General features: G+C 48.9%; 1 protein-coding gene across 1 annotated transcript; it reads right to left on the minus strand.

Moving 5' to 3' along the window:
- Positions 1-1,215: 1,215 nt before the first annotated feature.
- LOC133358285 (protein CASC3-like) lies at positions 1,216-20,258 on the minus strand. The gene is given in 14 exon segments (XM_061576521.1): positions 1,216-7,559; positions 8,706-8,825; positions 11,242-11,453; positions 14,190-14,294; positions 16,768-16,885; positions 17,761-17,822; positions 18,122-18,769; positions 18,772-18,889; positions 18,891-18,944; positions 18,946-19,060; positions 19,140-19,162; positions 19,339-19,486; positions 19,623-19,771; positions 20,241-20,258. Coding segments are annotated over 14 exon segments (1,932 nt in total). The 3' UTR covers positions 1,216-7,517.
- Between the last annotated feature and the right edge of the window lie 1,588 nt (positions 20,259-21,846).

A 21,846-nucleotide genomic window follows, 5' to 3' on the forward strand; every position in this document is an offset into this window, starting at 1 on the left:
AGCCATTCTCTGAAAATTGTTTACCCTTTTTGGCAATAAAACAGGAGGTGTGAAGATGTTCAAACACCAAATAGAAACCTGCAAGGCATCAAGTCTGCATTAACCACAGTACTTGTGGTGAACATGCAAGCAATTATGCTCTTATGAGATATATGCGTTGTTTTTGAAGCTAATTGGCCTACGCCAGACAGAGCCTTCTTAATGGCCTAGTCTCACCAGTGTCAGACCAGAAAGGGTGAAACCTATTATTTTTCATACATTAATAGTGTCAGCGGAGTGGGAGACGAGGTTTTTCACGAGCACCTTTATTAACGCCTTCAAGTTCACAGGTTCGCCCTCGCACACTCCCTAGTCTAGCCTTAATAACACCGATGGCGCCGACCGAGACAGCCAACAACTATCCAGCCGCGCAATATCTGGCGAAGACGGCGGCGACGAAGGCAGCGAAGACGATAAGACGAGTCCACTCCCAGAACCAGCAGCCACGAGCTCCCGCTCTCAGCTGCTTTTATGCTCCCCGGCGCCACCTGGCTCCGCTCTGGCCGCGCCTCCCTTCTCAAACCCACTAGCTGGTTCCAGGGGCTTCCAGATGGGGTCTTCCATGACCCTTGCCCAAATTCCTCCGCCCTGCCGACACCGTGTTGATGCTCACCGGCGTGTGTACTGCTCGTCCACCGCAGTTTCAACTTTCCTCTAAAACCAGAATTGTATGCCCCCCCCCCCCCCAATTCTAGTGAACAGCTGCCGATTCGACTTCGCTGATTTGCTACTTTAATAGCGAAGTATTTTACACTTCAATAAACACCCCTGTGTTAGAGACGGCACAAGAAGAAAAAGCCTACGTTGTGCAGAAACGCCTGAACGGCTTCGGTCATCTTCCTCTCTTTCTGGTTTCTTCGATTTTTCATGATCACACACTTTTAATTTTCCTGTTGTCCATCCTTCCTTTGTCCAAATAGTGCCAGCTTCCTCATCACTGCCTGCATCATCAGGTTGTCTTCTTCTCTGTGCAAGTATTTCTTCTACGTTGGTCACTCTTTAGGTCCAGCTTCAAGCGTTTCACCATTACCGAATCTGTAATGAGTGGAGTGCAACCGTCAGTTTAATAATGCTCAGTAGCAAGATTGTAAATAGAAAAAGATATCTTTATTTTCTAATTTAACATGCAGAATTCACTCAACTGTACAATATATAGAATCGATCACGTAGAAGTGATTACGGCAAACCTGTTTATTCATTTACCAATTTAAGCCCGCGACTTTTGTCAAATACAAAAAAACATCATTCCTGCGAACAGCTTTGCATTTCACATCTGCCACATTAACAGCCAAGCACAAGCCAACCAATTCGGATCGCCCCCCTCTAGGAGATTCGCAAATCGGCAACGCCGCAGCCACTGCCGCCACACCACAGGGGCCACGTGGGGTAGCGTGCGTGCTCACCCAGTGTGTTTGTGTGTACGACCCACATGCACAGCAGCAAGCTCAACCGCTGTGGAGCAATCACATCGGACACCTCTTTGAAAGAGTTGTAGGTCTCGCGGTGTTTTTGTGTTTAAATTTATGTCCTTCCCCCACCCTCCCGGCACCTCAGATTAGCACGGTTGACTACGTACGGCGCGAAAGAAGTTCAACATACAGTATATAACAGGTCGTCTCTCATACTTGTCGTCTTTAGAACCCGCAGTCTCTAGGCTGTCAAGATTCTATGTTGAGCACCACGTGTGCAGTTCGTTGTAATTGACTTTTCAACTCCGTCACGTTTCCCCCGCAGTGTAACCGGTGCCCAAACACGTTTACATCAACAGACCAAGACCAACATCGAGGCATCAACATCGTCAGCATGAAAGCTGCGTGGGGGGAGGGGATTGAGCTCTGATATAGAACAGAGTAATCAATCTTGATTTGAAGCTTGATGAGTAATCGCAGCAAACAATACGCAGCCTGTTCCTGACCAATCTACTGTTTTCTGTATACGCACCTGTGCACGAAGTGTATCATATATTGACTTAAAGCTTTCGTGACTGCAGGAATTCATATTCCTTTGGGTCTTCAGATGAAAAAAGCTCTTTTTTCACCTGAAGACGATTGCTTGTGTTGCAATCAAAACGTCGTGATACAATTATTATATTTTTTTTCTATCTACGTGGCTTTATCGAAATACCCAAATAATATTTATAATTATAGCTAGCGGCCAGGAAAGAATACAGTTTCCATTCCCTGCAGGTGCATTCAATTGCCCGTACGAATTTCAGAACGCTCCATAATTGTGACATTTCCCCCATGCACTTTCAATTTACGCCACTGCTGCTTCCCTTCCCAAGACGATACGCCGGGCTCGTTCAGCAAAGCGCCCAGCGGGGGGGCTATGGGACCCGTGGTGATGCCACCTCGGGCCCAATTTACCCAACAACGGATGTTTGGGAACTTGTGCGCATAATTTGGGAGGTGGGACCTGAGCCCGAACCTGCGGACCACAACAACGCCCCGCGCGTCTGTTGTGATAATTTGCAAGCACGGCGTTCCAATTGTGCATGGCTTTGCGAGGCCTCCCGGAATCCAACATCGATTTGGAAATAATCAACATTTCTGTTCTTGCCGGACAATATACGCACCGGCTCTGGCTCAAGGGAACAAATAAATTGCGATTTTGCAACTTGACAATAGAATTTGCAGTGCACAACACCCTGAATGTCAACCTGTCGCGCCAAGCAACAGATTTGCTGCTTTACACCGGCAACCTTCGCAGGACCGCCCGACCTCGAGACCGCGTCTGCTCAGTGGTTGTCACCCCCTACATTAATTAAGGATCCTATGTGGACATTGCATCCAATAGCAGGTAAATTGGGCACGCCACAAAGCCCTGCTGCAGTTCGCAACACGTCGGAGGATGTCACTCGTCCAGCTCGAGAGACCCACAGCAGCCCAGAGGGCGAGGAGCGTGACTCAGTAATAGCAGCCCTCCTATCCAGAGCCTGGTAGGGAGGAGGCCTTACCGGAATTAATATAAAAACCTGGCACCAAACGAAGGAATGTATTCATATCAATTTACTCCTCTCGCTTCCCCTCTTGCGCACACACGGAATACTGCTTGAGAAAAAACCCATCGACTTTCCTTACTGAAGAGGGCATCTCTTTTTGTCTTGGTCTAATTGTGGACACGGCGGTTGCTAAAACGTTTCTAGAATAGGGCATCGAAATAAACGTGCGCTAACGCGACTACAGTATTGCGATAGCGATGGAAACTAACGCAGGGAAATGGACCAGGACGGACGATGTCTTAAACATTTCACCATCCACCTTGTACAATGTATACGTATCTAACACACTCATGCATATATACTTGACTGTGCCACCGTCCCGCACTTGCATTGTGTCATCATTTAGGGGTCTGCGACCTATTGATGCTGAAGCCCCACAACCTGTATGTGTGTACATGTTTAATGCTTACTATACACACACTGCTGTCAACGAGGGTCATAAAATCCCAGGCACACTGAAGATGATGTTATTGTTGCCGAGTTCGCATGCGGCCTTCTCGTGCACATAGAAAACACACAGGTTCACAACACACGGAGTTTCCCCTAAAATGAAGTTAATTACAGTAAAGGCGTATTGGATATTAATTAGGCAAGTGCTCCTACACACGCGGTGAGATTCCTCATCACGTGAACAAGAGGAACTGCGGTGTTCCGTGACGATATCAACCTAACCACCGAAGCCGTTCAGGCGTTTCTGCACAACGTAGGCTTTTTCTTCTTGTGCCGTCTCAATAACACAGGGGTGTTTATTGAAGCGTAAAAGACTTCGCTATCAAAGTGGCAAATCGGCGAAGTCGAATCAGCAGCTGTTCACTAGAATTGGGGGGGGCACCATACAATTCTGTTTTTAGAGGAAAGTTGAAACCTTAAAAAAAGTCTGATGCCTACACCACTGGGTCCATTTCACACGCACCGACGGCTTAACGCCATGTCAACTTTGCCACGTGAACGCCAATGTCATTGTTCGAAGCATATATATAAAAAGTTGCATGTGTAGTTCCTTAGCGGAGTAAATTGCGCAAACGATTTAACTACCTCGCCTGGTATGCAGGAGGTCGAGGGTTCAATCCCGACCCTGACGCCTGTTGTATATTTGGAGTCTGCGCGTCTCTCCCCATGGTTTTTCCCTCCACATTTCGAATCAACATCATCACGCGTTTAGAGTGTTTGGCTGCTGTAACTTTCCACGTCATGATGACAAGCCACTTTGTTCGGCTATACATTTGTGATCGCCAGGTCACATCTGAAAAAGGGACAGCTCAGTGGGCCTTTACCTGGTAATATGAAATAGTAAATTAAAATGAATAGGGTGCCAATAGATTTTAATATTATACTTAATATAATATCAACAAAGAGCCTCTATCATATAAGTGGTGTAGTCGACTGTCAGGAAGGGACGGAGGTGAACTCAAGAGACGTGGACAAGAGCCTCCTTTTACGCGCGGCAGTTACCGCGACACAAACCGTGGCGACGAATACCTTCGCGCGTGCACGGAAAAGCGACGACGAAACGCTCGTGCGTGCGATAAGCCAAATTGAAGTGTGACACATGCGGTGAAGTGAGCCCAAGTGCTGCACGGAAACAGCGTTACGTTGTAAGACCTAGTTATTACACAAGCATGGGACGGGGGTTGTGAACAGCGGTAATACTGCAACAAGCCTACGGGCGCTTTGATCTTGTCGAGGCTGCACGAGCAAACCGCGCACGCACGTTTACCGACATGGTTCGATGGAAACGCAGACTTGAAAAGCACAACGATGAAAAAAACCCAACAGTGGGAACGCGGACGCCCCTCAAAGGGTGATTTGCTTTAACACGTGAGCCACTGAAATCCCTGCGTCTACTGTCGGGGCCGCTGGGCCCCAGCACGCAAAAGGGGGGAGAGCGCAAACATAATAAAAAAAACTTAAATAACCCCCCAGAAAATGCCATCCACACAAACCGAAAGGCGGCGCTCTGTACACACACGAGACCATAACCGAGAAACTACGTTCGGTAATGAAGTCGTTGCTGAGGAGAACGTCATTCTCGAGTACTCCACAACTCATGCACAGTACGGAGGCCAAGTCAGAGTCCGGTATGTGAGCGCTGTGGACAGAGCGCAGAGCAGCAGAGCCATCCCCGATCGTGTCATCGTGAAATTTACCCAATGTCGTCGAGGGACGAATCATGCTTGTGGAGAAACCAGTGTTCAGCAGCGCAAGACGCACACACTTTTTGATATGCAACATATACACACACACACACATACAGTTAAGGCATACCATTACAATTTATATATATTGCATAAACAAAAACAACGTTCCTTGCAGTAACATGACAATTTTTTTTACTTTTTATTTTTTCAGGTAGAAAATAAACAATTACACTTTGCCTTTTTCAATTATTCAATACTAACGGTTGTCAGTAGAATTACGTGGCAACAATAAAATCACGGGTCATTAGATAAGCAACCAACAATGGTGGACCAGTGAAAGGATGATTTCTTGACAAAGTTTAGACCTGCACAGAGGGCAGTGGTGTATAAGCCTCAAGTTTCAACAGATGCAACTTTCCCAAAATAAAAAAAAATTGCCGCCATCTTCAAATCGGGCACAAACACCGTGTGTTTAAATGCCGCAACTTTTGTCGATTTGTTCCGTGAAAAACAAGTTGCAAACGCGACTGCCGATTGCAATCAGCGCGAGCATTGGAAGGCGCGAGACCCCCCACCCCCAACACCGTGGGCTTCCCCCCCCCCCCCCTGGTTTGGCTGCTCGGTCCCGAGCGCTCACACGACCCCAGGGAGAGATCCAGGAACTGGTGCCTGCTTCGGGTCTTGTTCACCAATCATGAAGGGGAGTGACATTTACCCTTATCAAGACGGATTACTCTGGAATTCTTATTAACACCTATGCCGTCAAAACTCAAAACATTCAGCCTTGCATTGTGTTCTCATTCCCATGATGAATTTTGACGTCGTCCAGCCAACTGCAGCTCAGTTGATATCATAGAACGACATTTTAAAAGATTCTGAAATGCCACAAAAAACTATTTGCGAGTAATGCGGACGAATAAAAACACAAATTTGGCTCAGCAACATGAATGCGGGGTAGTATCACCGTTTGACTTGAGATTCACCTTGGGAAATATTTTCACTTGAATATTTTAAACTGCTGACCAGTGAAGTGACGTGGGACACGCTTCCTGAAGTCGACCACTTCGAACAAGCGTGGACCCGCATTAATTAATAATTCGTGTAATATGCAACGCATGTATGTGTGTATGAAAGTGTCCAATGTAGGTAGGCAATACTAAAACAATGTTATGTTGAGTATCTGTGTTTGTCATGTTTAATAATATTAACCTAAAGCGAAGATGAAGCGGTACAACATTCCTGGGCATAGGTCGACGTTGTGAAACACTCCGATATGGAAGTGAAAACTGTCGATTTAAATTTGCAACATAGTTGCTAATAACCGGGTCAGTCACAGCCCATATCTGTGACCATTAATGCAGCAGCAACTCGGGGAAGAAGGCCTAACGGCAGACACCACCACCCTGCCTGCCCTTCTTTCCTGGATGACCCAGCTCAAGGAGATCACTTGAACATGGAAAAGAATATAGAAGGGCATGGCAAAGTGCCTGCTCAGGACTTGAGAGAAAAATGTATAAAGAATTTTTGAGAAATTAAAAATGAGAAAATACACGTGAAGCAACTCAGACGAGAGACTTGCCACGTTCACTTTTTAGCTTTCAGATTACCACGACAACCCCCCGTGACTCGATCCATCGCATCAGAGCACGAGTGAAAACGAAGTGGGACGAACGTTGTTCGACACGGCCCCACGCGACCAAGTACATCTGCGTCGTAACCGCCGACCAACAACGCAAAAACTAATAAGCCAGAATAAAGCTAATCCCAAGTAAGTTGCACCGTTTATAACTTCACTTCAAGTAATCAAAGGTTTGTGTGCATGTCCGCATGTCGAGTGCGTACGCAAGCACCGCGTACACTGGTAGCGCGCGTGTGCTCATGTACGTGCGGGTGAATATACGTGTGCGAGTGAATATACGTGCATGCATGCACGACTGCACATACGCTTTGTGTACCAGACAAAAAGGGCCAGCCGCTCGTCAAAGTTTGTGGGCATTCTCCGGCACAGCTCTTGACAGCAACCCGGCGCACCCCCCCCCTGCCCCGCAGGCGCCAGCGGTGGATGGGACCCCTCACGTCGACACTCGCGCACGCACCGTGGGGCGACTTCTGCCGTCGAAGCACCACAGCCACTCCTCACCGCCCCGCTCCAATCCCCAGTCCCCCTCCCCCACTCGCTCCCTCGCTCCTCCCATCGCCGAGCCCGGGTCTCGGATGCAGCTTGCGCGCTCCAACTGCCGCAGCCGCCACCGTTGCCACCATCACCGCCGTCACCTCAGTTGCGCCTCGAGGGCTCCGTGAGACTGGGCACCGCCAGCCTCTCCCACCATGCGGCAAGTTCACACGTTACTCCTTTCTTTCAGCCTGTCCTTCCTGCTCACCTAAACAAGTGGGGATGGGGGGATGGGGGGGGATTGGGAGAGGCAACAAAGCACACGAGGGGGCAACAATGCGGTTGGATTTTGCAGCGCGCTGTGCGACGTGCGAATGAGAGCCAGGTGAAAAAGCTTGGGCTGCGAACGATCGACACTCGCCTCATCTACCTCGGCAGCCCAATATACGCAACCCATTTTGTTGTTGTCGTTATGTTTCATCGTCAAAGTGGTCACTGTGCTCAGTGGGCTTACAATGGGAGAGAGAAAAAAAAATCTCGAGATTTCTATGGCGGGGAACGGATTGCCCAAAGATGCAACCACCTTCGACTTCCCATCACGTATCACGTGTGGTGGGGCCTCACCAAGCGCTGCTCGTACAAGACCCGGAGGAAATCTGACAAAAGGAGGCATCGAAGGAGCTCCGGTTTATTTTCCATGCCTAAGCCTTGTGAACTCCGAATGACTGTTACGAAACAAAGCCAGGGTTGGAATACTCGTCATATATAGAGCAGAGCATCCATTTGACCTGCAATATAAACCTAGCCTGAGATCCCACATTTTTAATTTGTCTAAATTTAGTGCGGATATGTGTAAGTGACGCATGTAACGTTGAGGGCCCCTTTATAAAGCCATCGCTTGGGCGAAGACCTCCCCATGGCATGTGGACATGGAAGGAATTCGGCAACACATCACCACACACCGCACACAATCGTCACTTGCTTCCTCCTCTCCTTGGCCGATCTTATTTTCGCTGCTTTGCACGGATCACCCCTCATCCGGAATGGATACCCGAGGGTCTGAGCAGGACAGGGCTCCACTCCGTACGAAGTGTGTGGAGAGCGCCACAGTGGTGAGATGTTATCTCCCTCGCCCGGTATGCAGGAGGTCGTGGGTTCGATGCAGACCCTGACAGCGCCTGTATATTTGGAGTTTGCGCGTCTGTCTCCGTGGTCGTGTGAATTTCTTTCCGGGTCCTCTGGTTTTTCCCCTTCACATTTGGATTCAACGTGCGTTTACGAGCATTTGGCCCCTATACATTTCCACACGTGATGAGCCACTTCGTCGAGCTATCCTTTGTGGCCAGATGGCTGCTGAAAAACAGCTCAGTGGGCCTTACTTGGGTAAAATAAAAAAGATTAGAATCGTTTTTACCTCAGGCGGGGGCTTCACAGAGACGGGCTGGGAGGGTCGGCGAGGCGGCGACGGCTTGGGCTGCGCCTGCTGCTGCGCCGTATTGTAGTACGTCACTCCGCCATAAACCTGAGATTGCGCCTTCAAACACAACAGCGGGAGTGGGCGCGCGAGTGGGCGCGCGAGCGGCAAGGGGGCGCACGTTAAAGACAGCCCAGACAAAACCACTCGCAACGCGCGCACGCAACACGACGGACGCCCCGGCGCACCGCACACGTACAAAGGTGGCAGCTGGCAGGGTGGAATGGGAAGCGATCAAGCAAGGGAAGGAGAAAATAAAGATATCGAGGGCAGACCACGAAAGCAAGGTTGATAATTAATTTCTCAGAGACTTGGGCGGGTCACGTGGGACTCAAATCCAACTGTCGTTCCTTTAATTTCAGTAAAAGTGAAATATTTGAACGGCAAGGCCTCGCTTAACGCGTGTTCACACAACGCGTCTGTGCTAGAACGCGGTTCTTCTCTTACAGAACGCTTTTCACACAACGCGGAACGTGCCCAGTTATAAGGCAGTTGCCGAGCGGTCGACGACGAACTACTTTCTTGTGCTGCTTGCGGCTGACCGGTACGGGAATTCTGGGTACACACGCGGAGTGATACGGTACATGGGGGCATACCCTCATCTCACTTGTTTGGCCCGCAATGGGATGACTGATTTTATTTCTTTGGTTTAACATGCAGGCTTTCGCGACCCAACAAGTAATGGGTACCCATTGTAATTTATATGAATTCATTAATCCCCCCACTTCGCACGTGAAGGGCTCACAAGTGAAGTCATCACATCTATCCCTCTATTTAAGGAACGAAACAAGAGGATTTCTCCACAAATCTGGCTGTCCGCGTGATGATGCTAGTTGTAATAACTGGCGAAACGTCACTCAGATTGTAAATCTTGTGGATTTGCTCTCCAACACACCGGTGTGCTGTACTAGTAACGAATTGGCATGTTCTGTTTACGTGACAAACCTTACGAATTGGCTGTTGGGTGGTGGTGGGTTTAACAAAACATTTATATTTACGCGATCTAACCCAAAACAACCTATATTATGCATTGTATTTATTCATAATGTATATACAGTAATTCCTTGCTTAACACATTCTCGCTTAACACGGCACTTTTCATAAACGCATCTACTGCGTTAAAATGAGTCACTGTAATCAGCATGTTAAAGGAAAGTGTCAAGTTGTTTGCATTGTTTTTTTCTCTCTTCTTTAGTTCCCTCCCATCGTCTTGAAGAGAACATGGTGGTGGAATTAGATCCCTTCATTTGCACACCCCGTCTTGCGCGCCTTTCTGATTTCTAATTTAAAATGTTCCCCCCTCTGTTCTCTAACTGGGTATTTGGCAAACGGTCCCAATGCCAAAAAATAACCTGAATGTGACTTAATTGGGATTACACACACCGTAACATACATCTCCTACTGACATAAACTTGGCAGGACCCTCATGTAAACATCGTCTTGGGATTCAGTCAGATTTTCCTGGACAAACAATCTCAGTATGCGGTATTCCCTCGTTATTCACGAACTTATCCATGATTTTGGCTATCCACGAATCGACACGGCTGCTGCATCGAGAGAGAAAGTGATGAGATAAAGTGATGAGATAAGGTGATGAGAGATAAAGGTAAGTTAATTTATAAACTTATTTACTACTTTAATATTCATTTTTATTCATGTTTATCATAACCAATTCAAAAATGTTGGTATAATTGTTATATAATTATAATTGTTACGTATTTACTATTTTCTTAAAAATATATATCCACAAAATTTGCTATTCACGAGCATCTCCGGAACAAATCCCTCGTGAAAGACGAGAGAATACTGTATTCAATAATTCCACTTCCACCTCTTGCACCAGCTTCATCATTTCCTTTACCCGTCGCTCTTTCCGTTCAACATCATTCCTCACCGCGACAAGCCGGCACACTACCACGGTCGGTAAACTTTCCGGATCCATTCTACACATGAGTCCAAACCGCATACTAGCGGTGTTTAAACACCCGGACAGCCGCATCGATGACAACAATGTCTACGTGAACTTATTTTGCACCGTACGTAGCCAACGGTGCTCATCAGAGGTGCAGGGCAACGACAACAAATTAAACACAAAAAGCAGTTCTAATGAAATGAGCTTTCAATCTAAATGATGATTTTAAAGTGCATAGCTCCAGTGGCTTCCGAATATCGGAAGAGCATTCCAGACGGCCGCAGAAGCGCATCTGAAAGCGCGATGCGGTGACCGACTTTGTTCGATGGCTAGCCAAAACCCGCAGCTGCTGCGAGGATGACCGGAGTTCACATGATGACAGTTTATGCTCTTTGACGAGATCAGCAAGGTATCGTGATTCATTTGTGGCGAGCACTGTGTTTGTGTTGTGTCGCTCAAATTAATTTATTTTCACCACAATTTCCGCACAACGCTGTTGCGGCGCCGATAGTTATCTCAAGATTTATTTTCCGATATCCTTCGACCGTTTCGACAACCTCTCACCTGCGGTGGAGGGAAGATGTGTGCGGGCGGCGGCGGAGGCGGCGGTATGGGGGCAGGCGTGTAGGTGTAGCCGGGGTTGGGCAACGCCGCCCCCGGGTACATGATGTTGCTGGGGAAGTAACCGAGCATCTGGGCCGGCGGTGGTGGCTGGCCCGTCGCCATGGAGACGGGCGGCGCGTACATGTGGGTGGGCGACTGGTGCGGGTGCAGCCCTGAAAGCAGCGTGCGCACGGCCGAGCATGGACGACTTATTTTACACGGCACTCTCTCTCCGCGGCAGAGGGACATTTTGTTGGCGGGGCGATCACCACGGACGCCATCGAAAACCGTGGAGCTCAGAGGGTAATTGTAAGGCATGCAGCGGTATAAACCTCTCCCGTTCCGAGACAACTGCAAGTTGCAGGGTGTGAGTGTCCCTTTCAACGCTGAACCTCGGAACGCGTGAGCGGTTCTGCATTAATTTAAGTTAGAGGAGACGAAGTAGCATCGTTGTTTTAAAGATGTCGTACTTACTGCAGAGAAACGTAGAGACACGACCACCGTACTCTATAATAGCTGGCGCCAAAGTGTGCAACACGCCCTCCTGCATGGCATTGTGGGAGCCTCGGTACCGATAATGTATTTTTATTTTAGTTTCTCTTCAGATTCGGAACAACGAAAGGGTTAACACAGATTCTCAATTAAAATGTCTTACTTATTAAAGATCAATAACTACGCTCACAATACACGCATCACATCGTGATCATTGATTGTTTATCATTTACGCAGATTGGAAATTAACGCTAATATTAAATCCAGACCAATTAACAACGCAATAAAAAAACAAGAATCAATTCCAATCAGATTGCAATAAAAAACATGTATCTTTGAATGAAATCACAACCTCCAATTGTGACAATTCGTGACATTCCTGGGGTGACGTGTTACATGCCCAGCGACCGCAGAGCAACCAACATGAGACCAAACGCAAGAGGCCCAACCGAGGATCACGATTGGATTTTGCCTCCAGGCCTTTTTTGCGTGGGTTGTAAATTTGAGCTCACAGCACTGTACATCTTTACAAAAGGAGGTTACCCAGAGGTCAAATGAACACAGTCGCCAATGGAAACATAATGTTCAGATCACTGGTTCAATCTTCACACTCTCCAGGGCACATTTCATCCCCACCATCTCCCTAAGCACCAAGGTCTAATGAGTGATTATATTATTGTCATGCTCGTTACCAAGGAAAGCAGTGCAGACTCTTTTTAAGGAGGGTCATGCGACATTTTTCACAGTCGGGGAGTAAATGTTGCTGTGTGTAATTGAGTGATTTGCAGGTGATTTTATTACAATTGGGATGGTTTGGATACTATTGGTTACATATATGGAGGAATCCCGTACACAGAATAGGAGGGAGAACATCCAAGCTAAACGCAAAAAAGATGCCCGAGTCGGGAATTGAGCCCAGGCCCTTCTTGCGTTTGGAGGCACAAGCGTCACCGCTCTGCCACACCGTGTCACGCGAGTAAGGAGCGCCTTTCCGAGTTGGGAATCGAGTCGGCGTTCAGATAATTATTGGTCCAGATGCAGTTGTAAAAACAACGCTGGTTTTTGTTGTTGCTGTTGTAGTAATATTTGAAACTCTGCGGTTTCCCAAATTCGGGTACCGAGGCAGGACCACCGAGGTCGTACGTACGCATCTAGCGCCTTGCGGGAAGAGTGGGTGGAGGGGTTCCCGCGTGGTTCTAGAGTGGGGGGGTTCTAGCACGGTTCTGGAGTGGGTGGGGGGATTCCAGCACAGTACCCAACAGCGATTGGTTAACCGGCTTCCCCCCGTCCAGACAGTGTTGCACGAGTGTGTACTGCATTTTATTTGTTTTGCTTTTGCAGTTTCGGTGTCCCCACGTCGCTCATGCAAATAAAACGATCTAGGTCTCTTGAAATTATCACATCTGGGTTCAATTAATAAATGCGAAGGTACATAGACCCCCGGTGATTTCTAGCGTTGGCGTCTTAACGATTCCCCTCCGCGGCAATTGAGTCCTCGTTCAACTCAAGAATCCATTAGTTTATTTTCTCATTTTGCATCGTGTCTGGGTTCCCCCCCCCCTCATTCATATATGGTCATTATCTCCATGAGCCCTAAATATAACACGAAGAACGACACATTGCTGTACCTCATTTGTCTCGCCTAATTTGTATTTTTTGGTTCTTTCGGTAAAGTCATGTAGATAGAAAAATAAATAATATATCACGACGTTTCGATCGCTACACAAGCAATCGTCTTCAGGTGAAACAATACAGCAGGCAGACTGCTGAGGCAGGAAGAAATGTAGCGAGAAAGCTACTGAAGCCAAAGGTTATAAAGGTTTGAGGTGGGTACAACCCAAGGGTAAGTGGGCGGGGCTAGAGATGGAATTTTCAAGTAAATGTAAGATCGCAGAGCGAGGCGTACCTCGGTTAATCCGAGGGGGGGAGGGACGGGAGGGGCTGCCGTAACGGGCGAGAGGGTGGGGTGAACTTCAAAGATGGAACAAGGTGAGAGAGAGAAAAATAAAAGAAAAAGCTTCAAATCAAGATTAATTTGTATTGTCTCCATCCTATGTTCCATCTTGTTTGCTCTGCTTCGTTCACATCATTAGACTGTAATGTTTATTTTATTCGCATACTCCTTAACCAATTTTCAGACGTGCAATTTGACACAATTGCAGTGAGTGAAATAATGAATTAAAATGCAAGATTTTCTCAGATGCTTATGACCCCCCTTCCATCTTGCATAATACATGCATGTTGAACTTCTTTCGCACCATACGTAGCAAGGCGTGCTTAACTGAAAGTCTGGGCATGCAATTAAATTTAGGCGCTATACAATTCCAAGTTACATTATAAAATCTGCATCCTCACATGTGTAGTTTATAACAGGCGGAGGGGGAGAGGGTGGAGGGTGGTATGCACCACGGGCTCACCAGGGTGTGGGAGGTTCAGGTCGGGCTGCACCATCATGCCCTGGGGAGGGATGGCAGCCGGGCTGTCCCCACCGTGCCCGTACAGCGGAGCCTGGTATGCCGTGTCTGCGCACAGAAAACCGGGCCATCGCGCCACACACTTTTTAATTTCCAGCCACGTTCACTCTCGAGTGCTGGTTACGCCGACGCAATATGTGCGCGTTTACGTAACTTTGTTGTACGTATGTACAATTTATTTTCCACCGGTGCGTAGCCAACCGTGCTAATCGGAGGTGCGGGGAAAGGAAAAACTAAACACAGAAAGCAGTTCTAACGAAATTAGTTTCCAACCTAGACGATCTAAAATTGCATACCTAATGTCAGAAGAGCATTCTAGATGGCCGCAGAGGCGCATCTGAAAGCGTGCGATGCGGTGACCGTCTTTGTTCGATCGCTAGCCAAAAGCCGCTTCTGTGAGGACGACCGCAGTTTGCGTGATGGTTTATGCTCCTTAATGAGATCAGCAAGTTATCATGGTTCAATTGTGGCAAGCACTTTGTGTGCAATGAGTGCGACCTTATGACATATTCGTTCGGCAACCGGAAGCAAATGCAGCTCAATGAGCTCGACTGCGTTTTTACAAGGCATTAAAGTATCCACACCGCAATATTGAAAGCGTTTCTACAATTGTTGGGTGTGAGGCATCCGCAGAGCTTCACATTTTAAATGTAATGACGCATCAATTCCTCCATTAAACATTGCGACTTGTGCTCGCGATAAGTTAATTGAATCTTAAGCGCAATACTTGATTATTATGCAGTGGGCAAAGGGCTCTCAGTGACTCCTGCAAACAATAGAGGCGCTACATGCAACAACAATGTAACTTTTTAAAATCTTGAATCGAACCGTAACCCTAAATCATGACCATTCATGGAATTGTGAGCGCGATTGTTACATCAGTGACAACTTATAAGACACCGCACTGGAGCTGATATAACCTGCCAGAGCTGGAACATGCAATTGTTTATGTGAATGCAAGGATGATTAAATCATACATGACAGGGAGGTCAACTGGTGACTCGGGGAAATAATGGTTGCATCACCTCAGGCTATAATGGTGAAGTAATTAAATAACTATAACATTGTAGTGAATGCAGAACCTCTGTGGCCACAGAGGTTCATCATCATCATGTGCCATGGTCTATCCACTGCTTAATGGAGGTCCCCCAATGTCATCACCATCCTTCTCACGGTCTTTTGAAGCTACAATGAGTTGAGGTCCTGCGCATGGTCTGATCTCATTGCTCCACATCCATGCCGGTTATTCTCTCAGGGGAGTTCAATCGTTTGGCTTATGGCCGTCGCGTGAACCAATAACATACAAGCACTACATAACGCAAATAGAAAACAGTCAACCCTTGCATGCCCGATGCAATGTCTGTATCGTAGGCTTTAGAATCAATACTTTTTTTTAATACCAGCGAAGGCCCACTGAGCTATGTAGCTCGTTTTCAGAAGTGACCTGGCCACAAATGATAGTTCAACCAAGTGGCTTATCGTGTGGAAATTTATAGCAGCCAAATTATAAAAATGTATGTTTCTAAGTGTGGAGGAGAAAACCAGAATACCCGGAGAAAAATTCAAGTGGCCACGGGGAGAGAAAACATGCAAACTCCAAATATACAGGCGTCTGAGTTGGAATCAAACCTACGACCTCCTGTATACCAGGCAAGGTAGTTAACATCTTGCCACCGCGGCACCCCCGGTTATAGGGGCGGGTGTCTGGCATTCTGCTCGAGAGAGATGCGTTCCCAAACTTCAGATTAAACTCAAAGTCAACGACAAATCGGACCTAGATATGACATTTCGGGCCATCTGAAAAGAAACATTCGTGACGGTTGAGAGGTTTAACTATACTGTAGTTGATTAATCGATGCATTGTTGCGTGCTCAGTGTGAGCACATCAAGGCAATCCAGATGATCATCAACAACAACACTGCCTGCACAGTGCATATCTGTGCGCGTTTGTGCGTACACGTGCATGCCTGTCTGCATGGGGAACGGCAGTGCAGCGGTTAGCGCACTGCGCTACGAACCCGGCGACCAAAGTTGGATTGCCAATACCAGCAACGGTTATCTGAACCGGTCATGGACCTCTCCGAGGTTGACTCAGCCTCAAATGAGTACCTGTTGCGGTATGTAAATATCCCCACTGGGGAGACAAAGGTGGCCAGGTATGGTGCTGGACACCCACGACTTCCTGGAACATGCTGGCCTACATAGGTGCTCACTAACAGCACTTGCCCCAACAGTCTGTTACGGCTACACGGGGATCTTTGTCTGTATCTACGTGTGTGCGTGCACAGTTGTGTGTATCTATGTGTGTGCGCACGATTATAACTTATTTCACACCATACGAAGCCAAACGTGTGTGCACAGTTGTGCGTCTCTACGTGCGCGTGTTTGCACGGTTGTGTGCATCCATGTGTGTGCGCGTGCGTTTCCGTGCACGGTTGTGTGTATCTATGCATGTGTGCGCATGGTTGTGCGTATCTACGTGCGTATCTATGTGCGTGCGAGTGCGTACGAGTGAGCTCACTTGGATCGTAGTAGGAGCCCTCGATGAGCGGAATGTGCATGGGGGGGGTGGGGTGCGGCTCAGGAACCGGCCGACTGCGCTGAGACGAGTAGCGCTTTGCCCGGCCGGCCTGGCCGCCCTACCGGGGAGGGGGGAGGAGTGAGCAGCAGCAGCGCGATGACGACATAGCTCAGCATGCACCTCTCTCTCTCTCTCTCGAGAGAGAGAGAGAGAGACCATCTTGCCGCACTCGGGGCTGACGCGACCTCACGGCGACAATGCTTTCCAACATCCCCCACACCACATTCGCAGCTGTCGCGGATGTCATCCAAAGCATTGACACGAGGCACGGGCAACGACGCACACGTGTGGCCAATGCCTACACAGTTGATTGGTCAGAACTGCTTTGATCTGCGCAGGTGGAGGTCACACATCATGTGGTTCTCATGGTAACGAAACTTCTCCTCGAGACTGCTCACACAAGTCACGGGGTATTCATTTAAGCTTTATTTAGCCAGGCAAGCATGGCATGCGTATTTCATATTTATATTTAAAAAGGATAAATTCTAAAATGAATTTATTTAAGACTTTTTTTTGTGGGTTTAACAACAAATTAATATTTACGCGATTGAACCCCAAAAAAATACTACCTCTATTATGGATATTTGTCGTGAGTTCGGATTTGAATGACTTCACATGGTCATGCGGTCGGATAAAGTGTGGAGTTTTTGAAGCTTCGTGACCATTTCAAGCGAAACGTTACGAATCACGTTTGTTTATTCGTTAAGAATGTTTTTTTGATTACTTTTCAATCTACGTGGCTTTACCGAAAGACCTAAAGAATATGAATTCCTGCAGTCATGAAAGCTTTAAGTCAAGAAGAATGTTTTTGTTTAACATTGCATTCAACGACGCGGCCACTAGTGGCTGCAGGATTCACGTGAACCCATTACAGTTTTGCGAGTATACCAAGTTGGAACACGTGGTGATGGGTAGAAAGCTTGCACTGCTTACCAGATCCTCGATTCGGTTGAACGGTGGAGGCACTGAATTGACAGGGAGATGCGTGGCACCACCTGAGTGAAACACGCGCCAATTGTATACGTATGCCTCGCCATGAAATAACTGCCCAGGTTTCTCTGCTAAGAAAGTTGACTAATGTGAAATTACGCCAAACAATTTCAAACATTTGTGGGGGGATACTCGTGACTCCTAGAATCACATTAAACCAATAAAAATGTTTCAGTTTTGCTATTTGTAATTCACGGGCAAGAGGGGTATGGGGCGAAACCAGCGTAACATGCCTGCGCCGTTTCGACGGCGCGCGGGTGAGCCCGCGGCCGGATCCCCCCACTGACGTTATGCGTCACACTACCTCTGTGCTCGCGCTGCGTGGGAAGGTAGTGCGGCTGTGCCCCGGGGTTCCAGGTCTGGCCGAGGCTGATCTGCGCCATGCCGTGCTCCAGACGACCCACGGGCGAAGGCTCCAACACGGGCACGTCCCACAATGGCTGCGGCAGCAGCGCGGCGATCGGTCTCGTGCGCTCACCGAGCGGCTTTAGGGGTGGCGCCAGCGGTTGCTGATGCTGAAGCTGCTGCGGATTGTGCTGATGCGGTAGCGCGGTGGCCGCCTGCGTCTCGGGCAGCGCAACGAGGGGGACTGTGCTCGGTGCCAGCGCCGAAAGCGGCGCCGGCGAGATGGGGTCCGTCGTGGACGCCTGTCCCGGCAGCTCTGTGGGTTTGTTGCGCAAGCGGCGCACGCGCGAGTACGACTTCCGCTCCGGCGCCTTGTCCTGAGCCAGGTCCACCGCGAACGGCGCGTCCCCGGTTCCCGGCGCCACGGTCGCTGCGGCGGTAGCAGCAAAAGCGCACCTCGCTCCTACCTCCGCCTCCGTGCCCGCGGACAAAATCTCCGCCCGCTTCTCGCCCTCCTCCTCCGTGTTCCCGTTGTGCTGCTGGTGCCGCTGCTGGTTACGCTGCGGGGACGACCGAGTGCCGTCCCGCGCCGCCGGCGTCCCCGGGGCTGATCCCTGCTCGAGTCTCCCTGTGTGTAGGCGCGGGCGCGCGGCTCCGTGTAGGCGCGCTGCTCCACGTAGGCGCGCTGCTCCACGTAGGCGCGGGGCCTGCCGGGCAGTGCCGCGGGGACCGGCGGTGGTTGGGCCCGGCCTCCGCGGCGCCGGCCTCCGCTCCGTGTCCCTTGTCCTCGTCGCGCAGACGTGCCGGCCGCTCGACGGGCTCCCGCTTAGGGGCCTGGTAAGGCCCGCGGTTCACGGGGGGACTCTCCCGGCTCCATCGATCGCTGGGGCTGCGGTATCTGCGTGGCACAAACATGCGACAGTCGTCAGCATCGCTCGCGGTGGCACGCCGAGTGAGCCATTGAGGGGCGCCATGGCCGTGGCGATCGGAGGTCAGCGCTCTGAACTGCCTCCGCTGAGAACCTGGGTTCGAATAAAGTGTCGAGGGTTGATGGGTCTTCGTCTGAACGCATACGACTTGGAAAACCTCGTCGCATCAAATTTTGCAAGATGGGGTCGTGCCCGAGGGAGTCGTGCCCGAGGGGGTCGTACCTGGGCCCGGAGAGGCGGAGAGGGCGTCATCGGCGTGAGCGCCCGAGCGGATGTCGTAGCCGTACAGCGCCACGAGCTCCTCGCGCGACTTGGGTGCCTGCTCGTCCTCGCGGAAGCGATCGTGCTCCCAGCGGCCCGCGTCCCGCCACAGCTTGCGGTTGTGCACCTTGGCCCTGCGCCGCCGCCGCCGTCAATTGAACACGTCAGATAAGAGCACGGCAAAGGGGGACTCTCGTTTTGCGACGGGAAGGACACGTAAGGTTCCCCGGTGTGGCTCAGGGGGGGGTCCCCACTAGATCACCACATCACCTGGCATCCTCCTTGTTGTTGCCTCCTCGAATGTCGTGTTCGAAGAAGAGCCCTTTCCGCGGCACAAACGCCGGGTTCTTTTGGTCTTCCTCCTCCTCGTCCCGCTTGGAATTCTTGCCGCCTGCGATGGTGGGCGGGGCGTCATCCTCCTGTAATTAACACGCGGGCGAGAGAGGAGCATTAAACGAGCAGCTATGTTAATGTGAGAGATTAGAATGTTAATGGCAGATCACAAAGCCGCAACCTCTAGGTCGGGGCGCGAACGTGGCTGTGTAAGTTTGAGAAATTTAACCCGTTAATGTAAAATCGGAGAGCCGAAAATAACAGCTAACATCGGAAGGTGGTAGGATGGGAACATCACAGCCAGTTATGACTTAAACTGGTTGATAACGTCCTTCAAATGATTGCTCAATTTATATACATTCTCTTGGTTGAAATTATGTCTGTGTCTGTATATGTGGATGGTTTAATGAACAAATCTTTGTTGATAGCCAGTGGGTTTGCAAAGTACCTTTGTCTTAGAGAAATCAATTTTGCGTGAGCCCACCACATTAAAACAATGATCAGCCACGGCCGAGGTATTGGTTCTACCGTGTTTCAGATCTGCCTTATGTTCACGAACACGGTCGGAGACATGTCACTTAGTTTTCCCATTGTAACTACTGCCGCAGACACAGCTTAGTTTGTAGACCGGGATATTGCATGTCAGGGATCACATCCTTCACAGATGGGATCAGATCAGAAATGTTATGTACTGTGTTAAATCGAACCTGGATCTTTGTTTGCTCATGATTTTGGAAATATTTTTGGTGACCCCTGCTATGTTTGGCAAGGTGATGGTTTTGATTGGGTCCTCAGATGGTTCTTTCCTAACAGTTGGGGTGACAGCTTTACAGATTGTGTAGTCTGAATATACATTCATCTTGAGGGCTTGGTGTATGTGTTCCAGTTCACTGACTAGGTGATGATGGTCGGAAATACATCGAGCTCGATGGTGTAGAGTTTTGATGAGGGAATTCTTCTGGGATGGATGGTGGTGGGAGTCAGGTTTTAGATAGGAATCCGTATGGGTGGCTTTCCTGCAGATAGTGTCCCATTGAGCCATCTGGTCTCTCTTTCAAATTCACCATTGAGGTGGAAAAGGATAGCAAGCTACCATACTTAGATGTTTTAATCGAAAAGAGACCAGATGGGGCTCAATGGGACACTCTTGCCTTAGAAGCTAACCCCTTTCCCTGATGACGACCGCTTGAGTTGCGATGGAAACGTCATCGTTTTTTGTTATTTTCTTTGAACCTATCTACGTGACTTTAACGAAATACCCAAAAAATATAAAGGACCCAAAGCACAATGTCACGGCGAGCTTTGCGGTTGGGGGCGTTTATCAAAAAACCGAGCCGTTACCCGACAAAATCGAGCCGTTACCAGAGGGATTAATAATCGCGCCTGTAGGCAGCACCACGGCCCGAACCAACGAGGAAGGTTGGTTGAGGCCGTGTGCGCACGGCAGAGAAGGGTAGGCAGAAAAAAAGAGGACTCTTGACAGCACGAGGCCGATTCAAAGCGGCCTCCCTCGGTGCCAGCTTGGCGAATGCTGCAGGTTAAGGTCGTACACTTCACTCACAAATGGCTTTTTTGCTTCTGCACAAATATATATGATGGTCACGAACGTGTATGCACGGTCTTTGGATGTTCACATCGAGAACGTGTCCATCTTCAAGTTATTAATGAGCTTCTGCAATCCTCTCTTCCTGACACTTCTAAACTGTGGTCCTGATGCTATGTTATAATCTCATAATTTATCACACTCAGCAATGTCACAATGACACTGCAGAATGAATTCACACTGCAGCTTAACAGACCGGTGGCTCATTGGCTAAAACATCTTAAGAGTAATATTTTTCCCTTATACCGCTTCAGGACACGAAAACAAAGGGAGAGTTTATGCAAGTCGATTTATACGACCAGCACGTATTACGGGCTCTTCAGAAAGTGACTGACAGAATGGACCCTTCTCAAATACAAAAAAACTGTTTATTTCTCTACTTTTTGACCGGTTCCTTGTTCCTGTAACATGTAAAGCAAAGTATCAATACTTGCTGCTTGTATCGCGACCTACGCACCCACGATTGTAACAAAGATCTGTCCTGTACGAATCTGTACCGTCGCAGGCGCCGATGACAAAAGCGTAACAGCTTATTGGACCCCCTCCTGACGAAATAGT

Source organism: Lethenteron reissneri, chromosome 61, assembly GCF_015708825.2.
Source record: "Lethenteron reissneri isolate LAM-NWPU_2019-01 chromosome 61, ASM1570882v1, whole genome shotgun sequence".
Classification (NCBI taxonomy): domain Eukaryota; kingdom Metazoa; phylum Chordata; class Hyperoartia; order Petromyzontiformes; family Petromyzontidae; genus Lethenteron; species Lethenteron reissneri.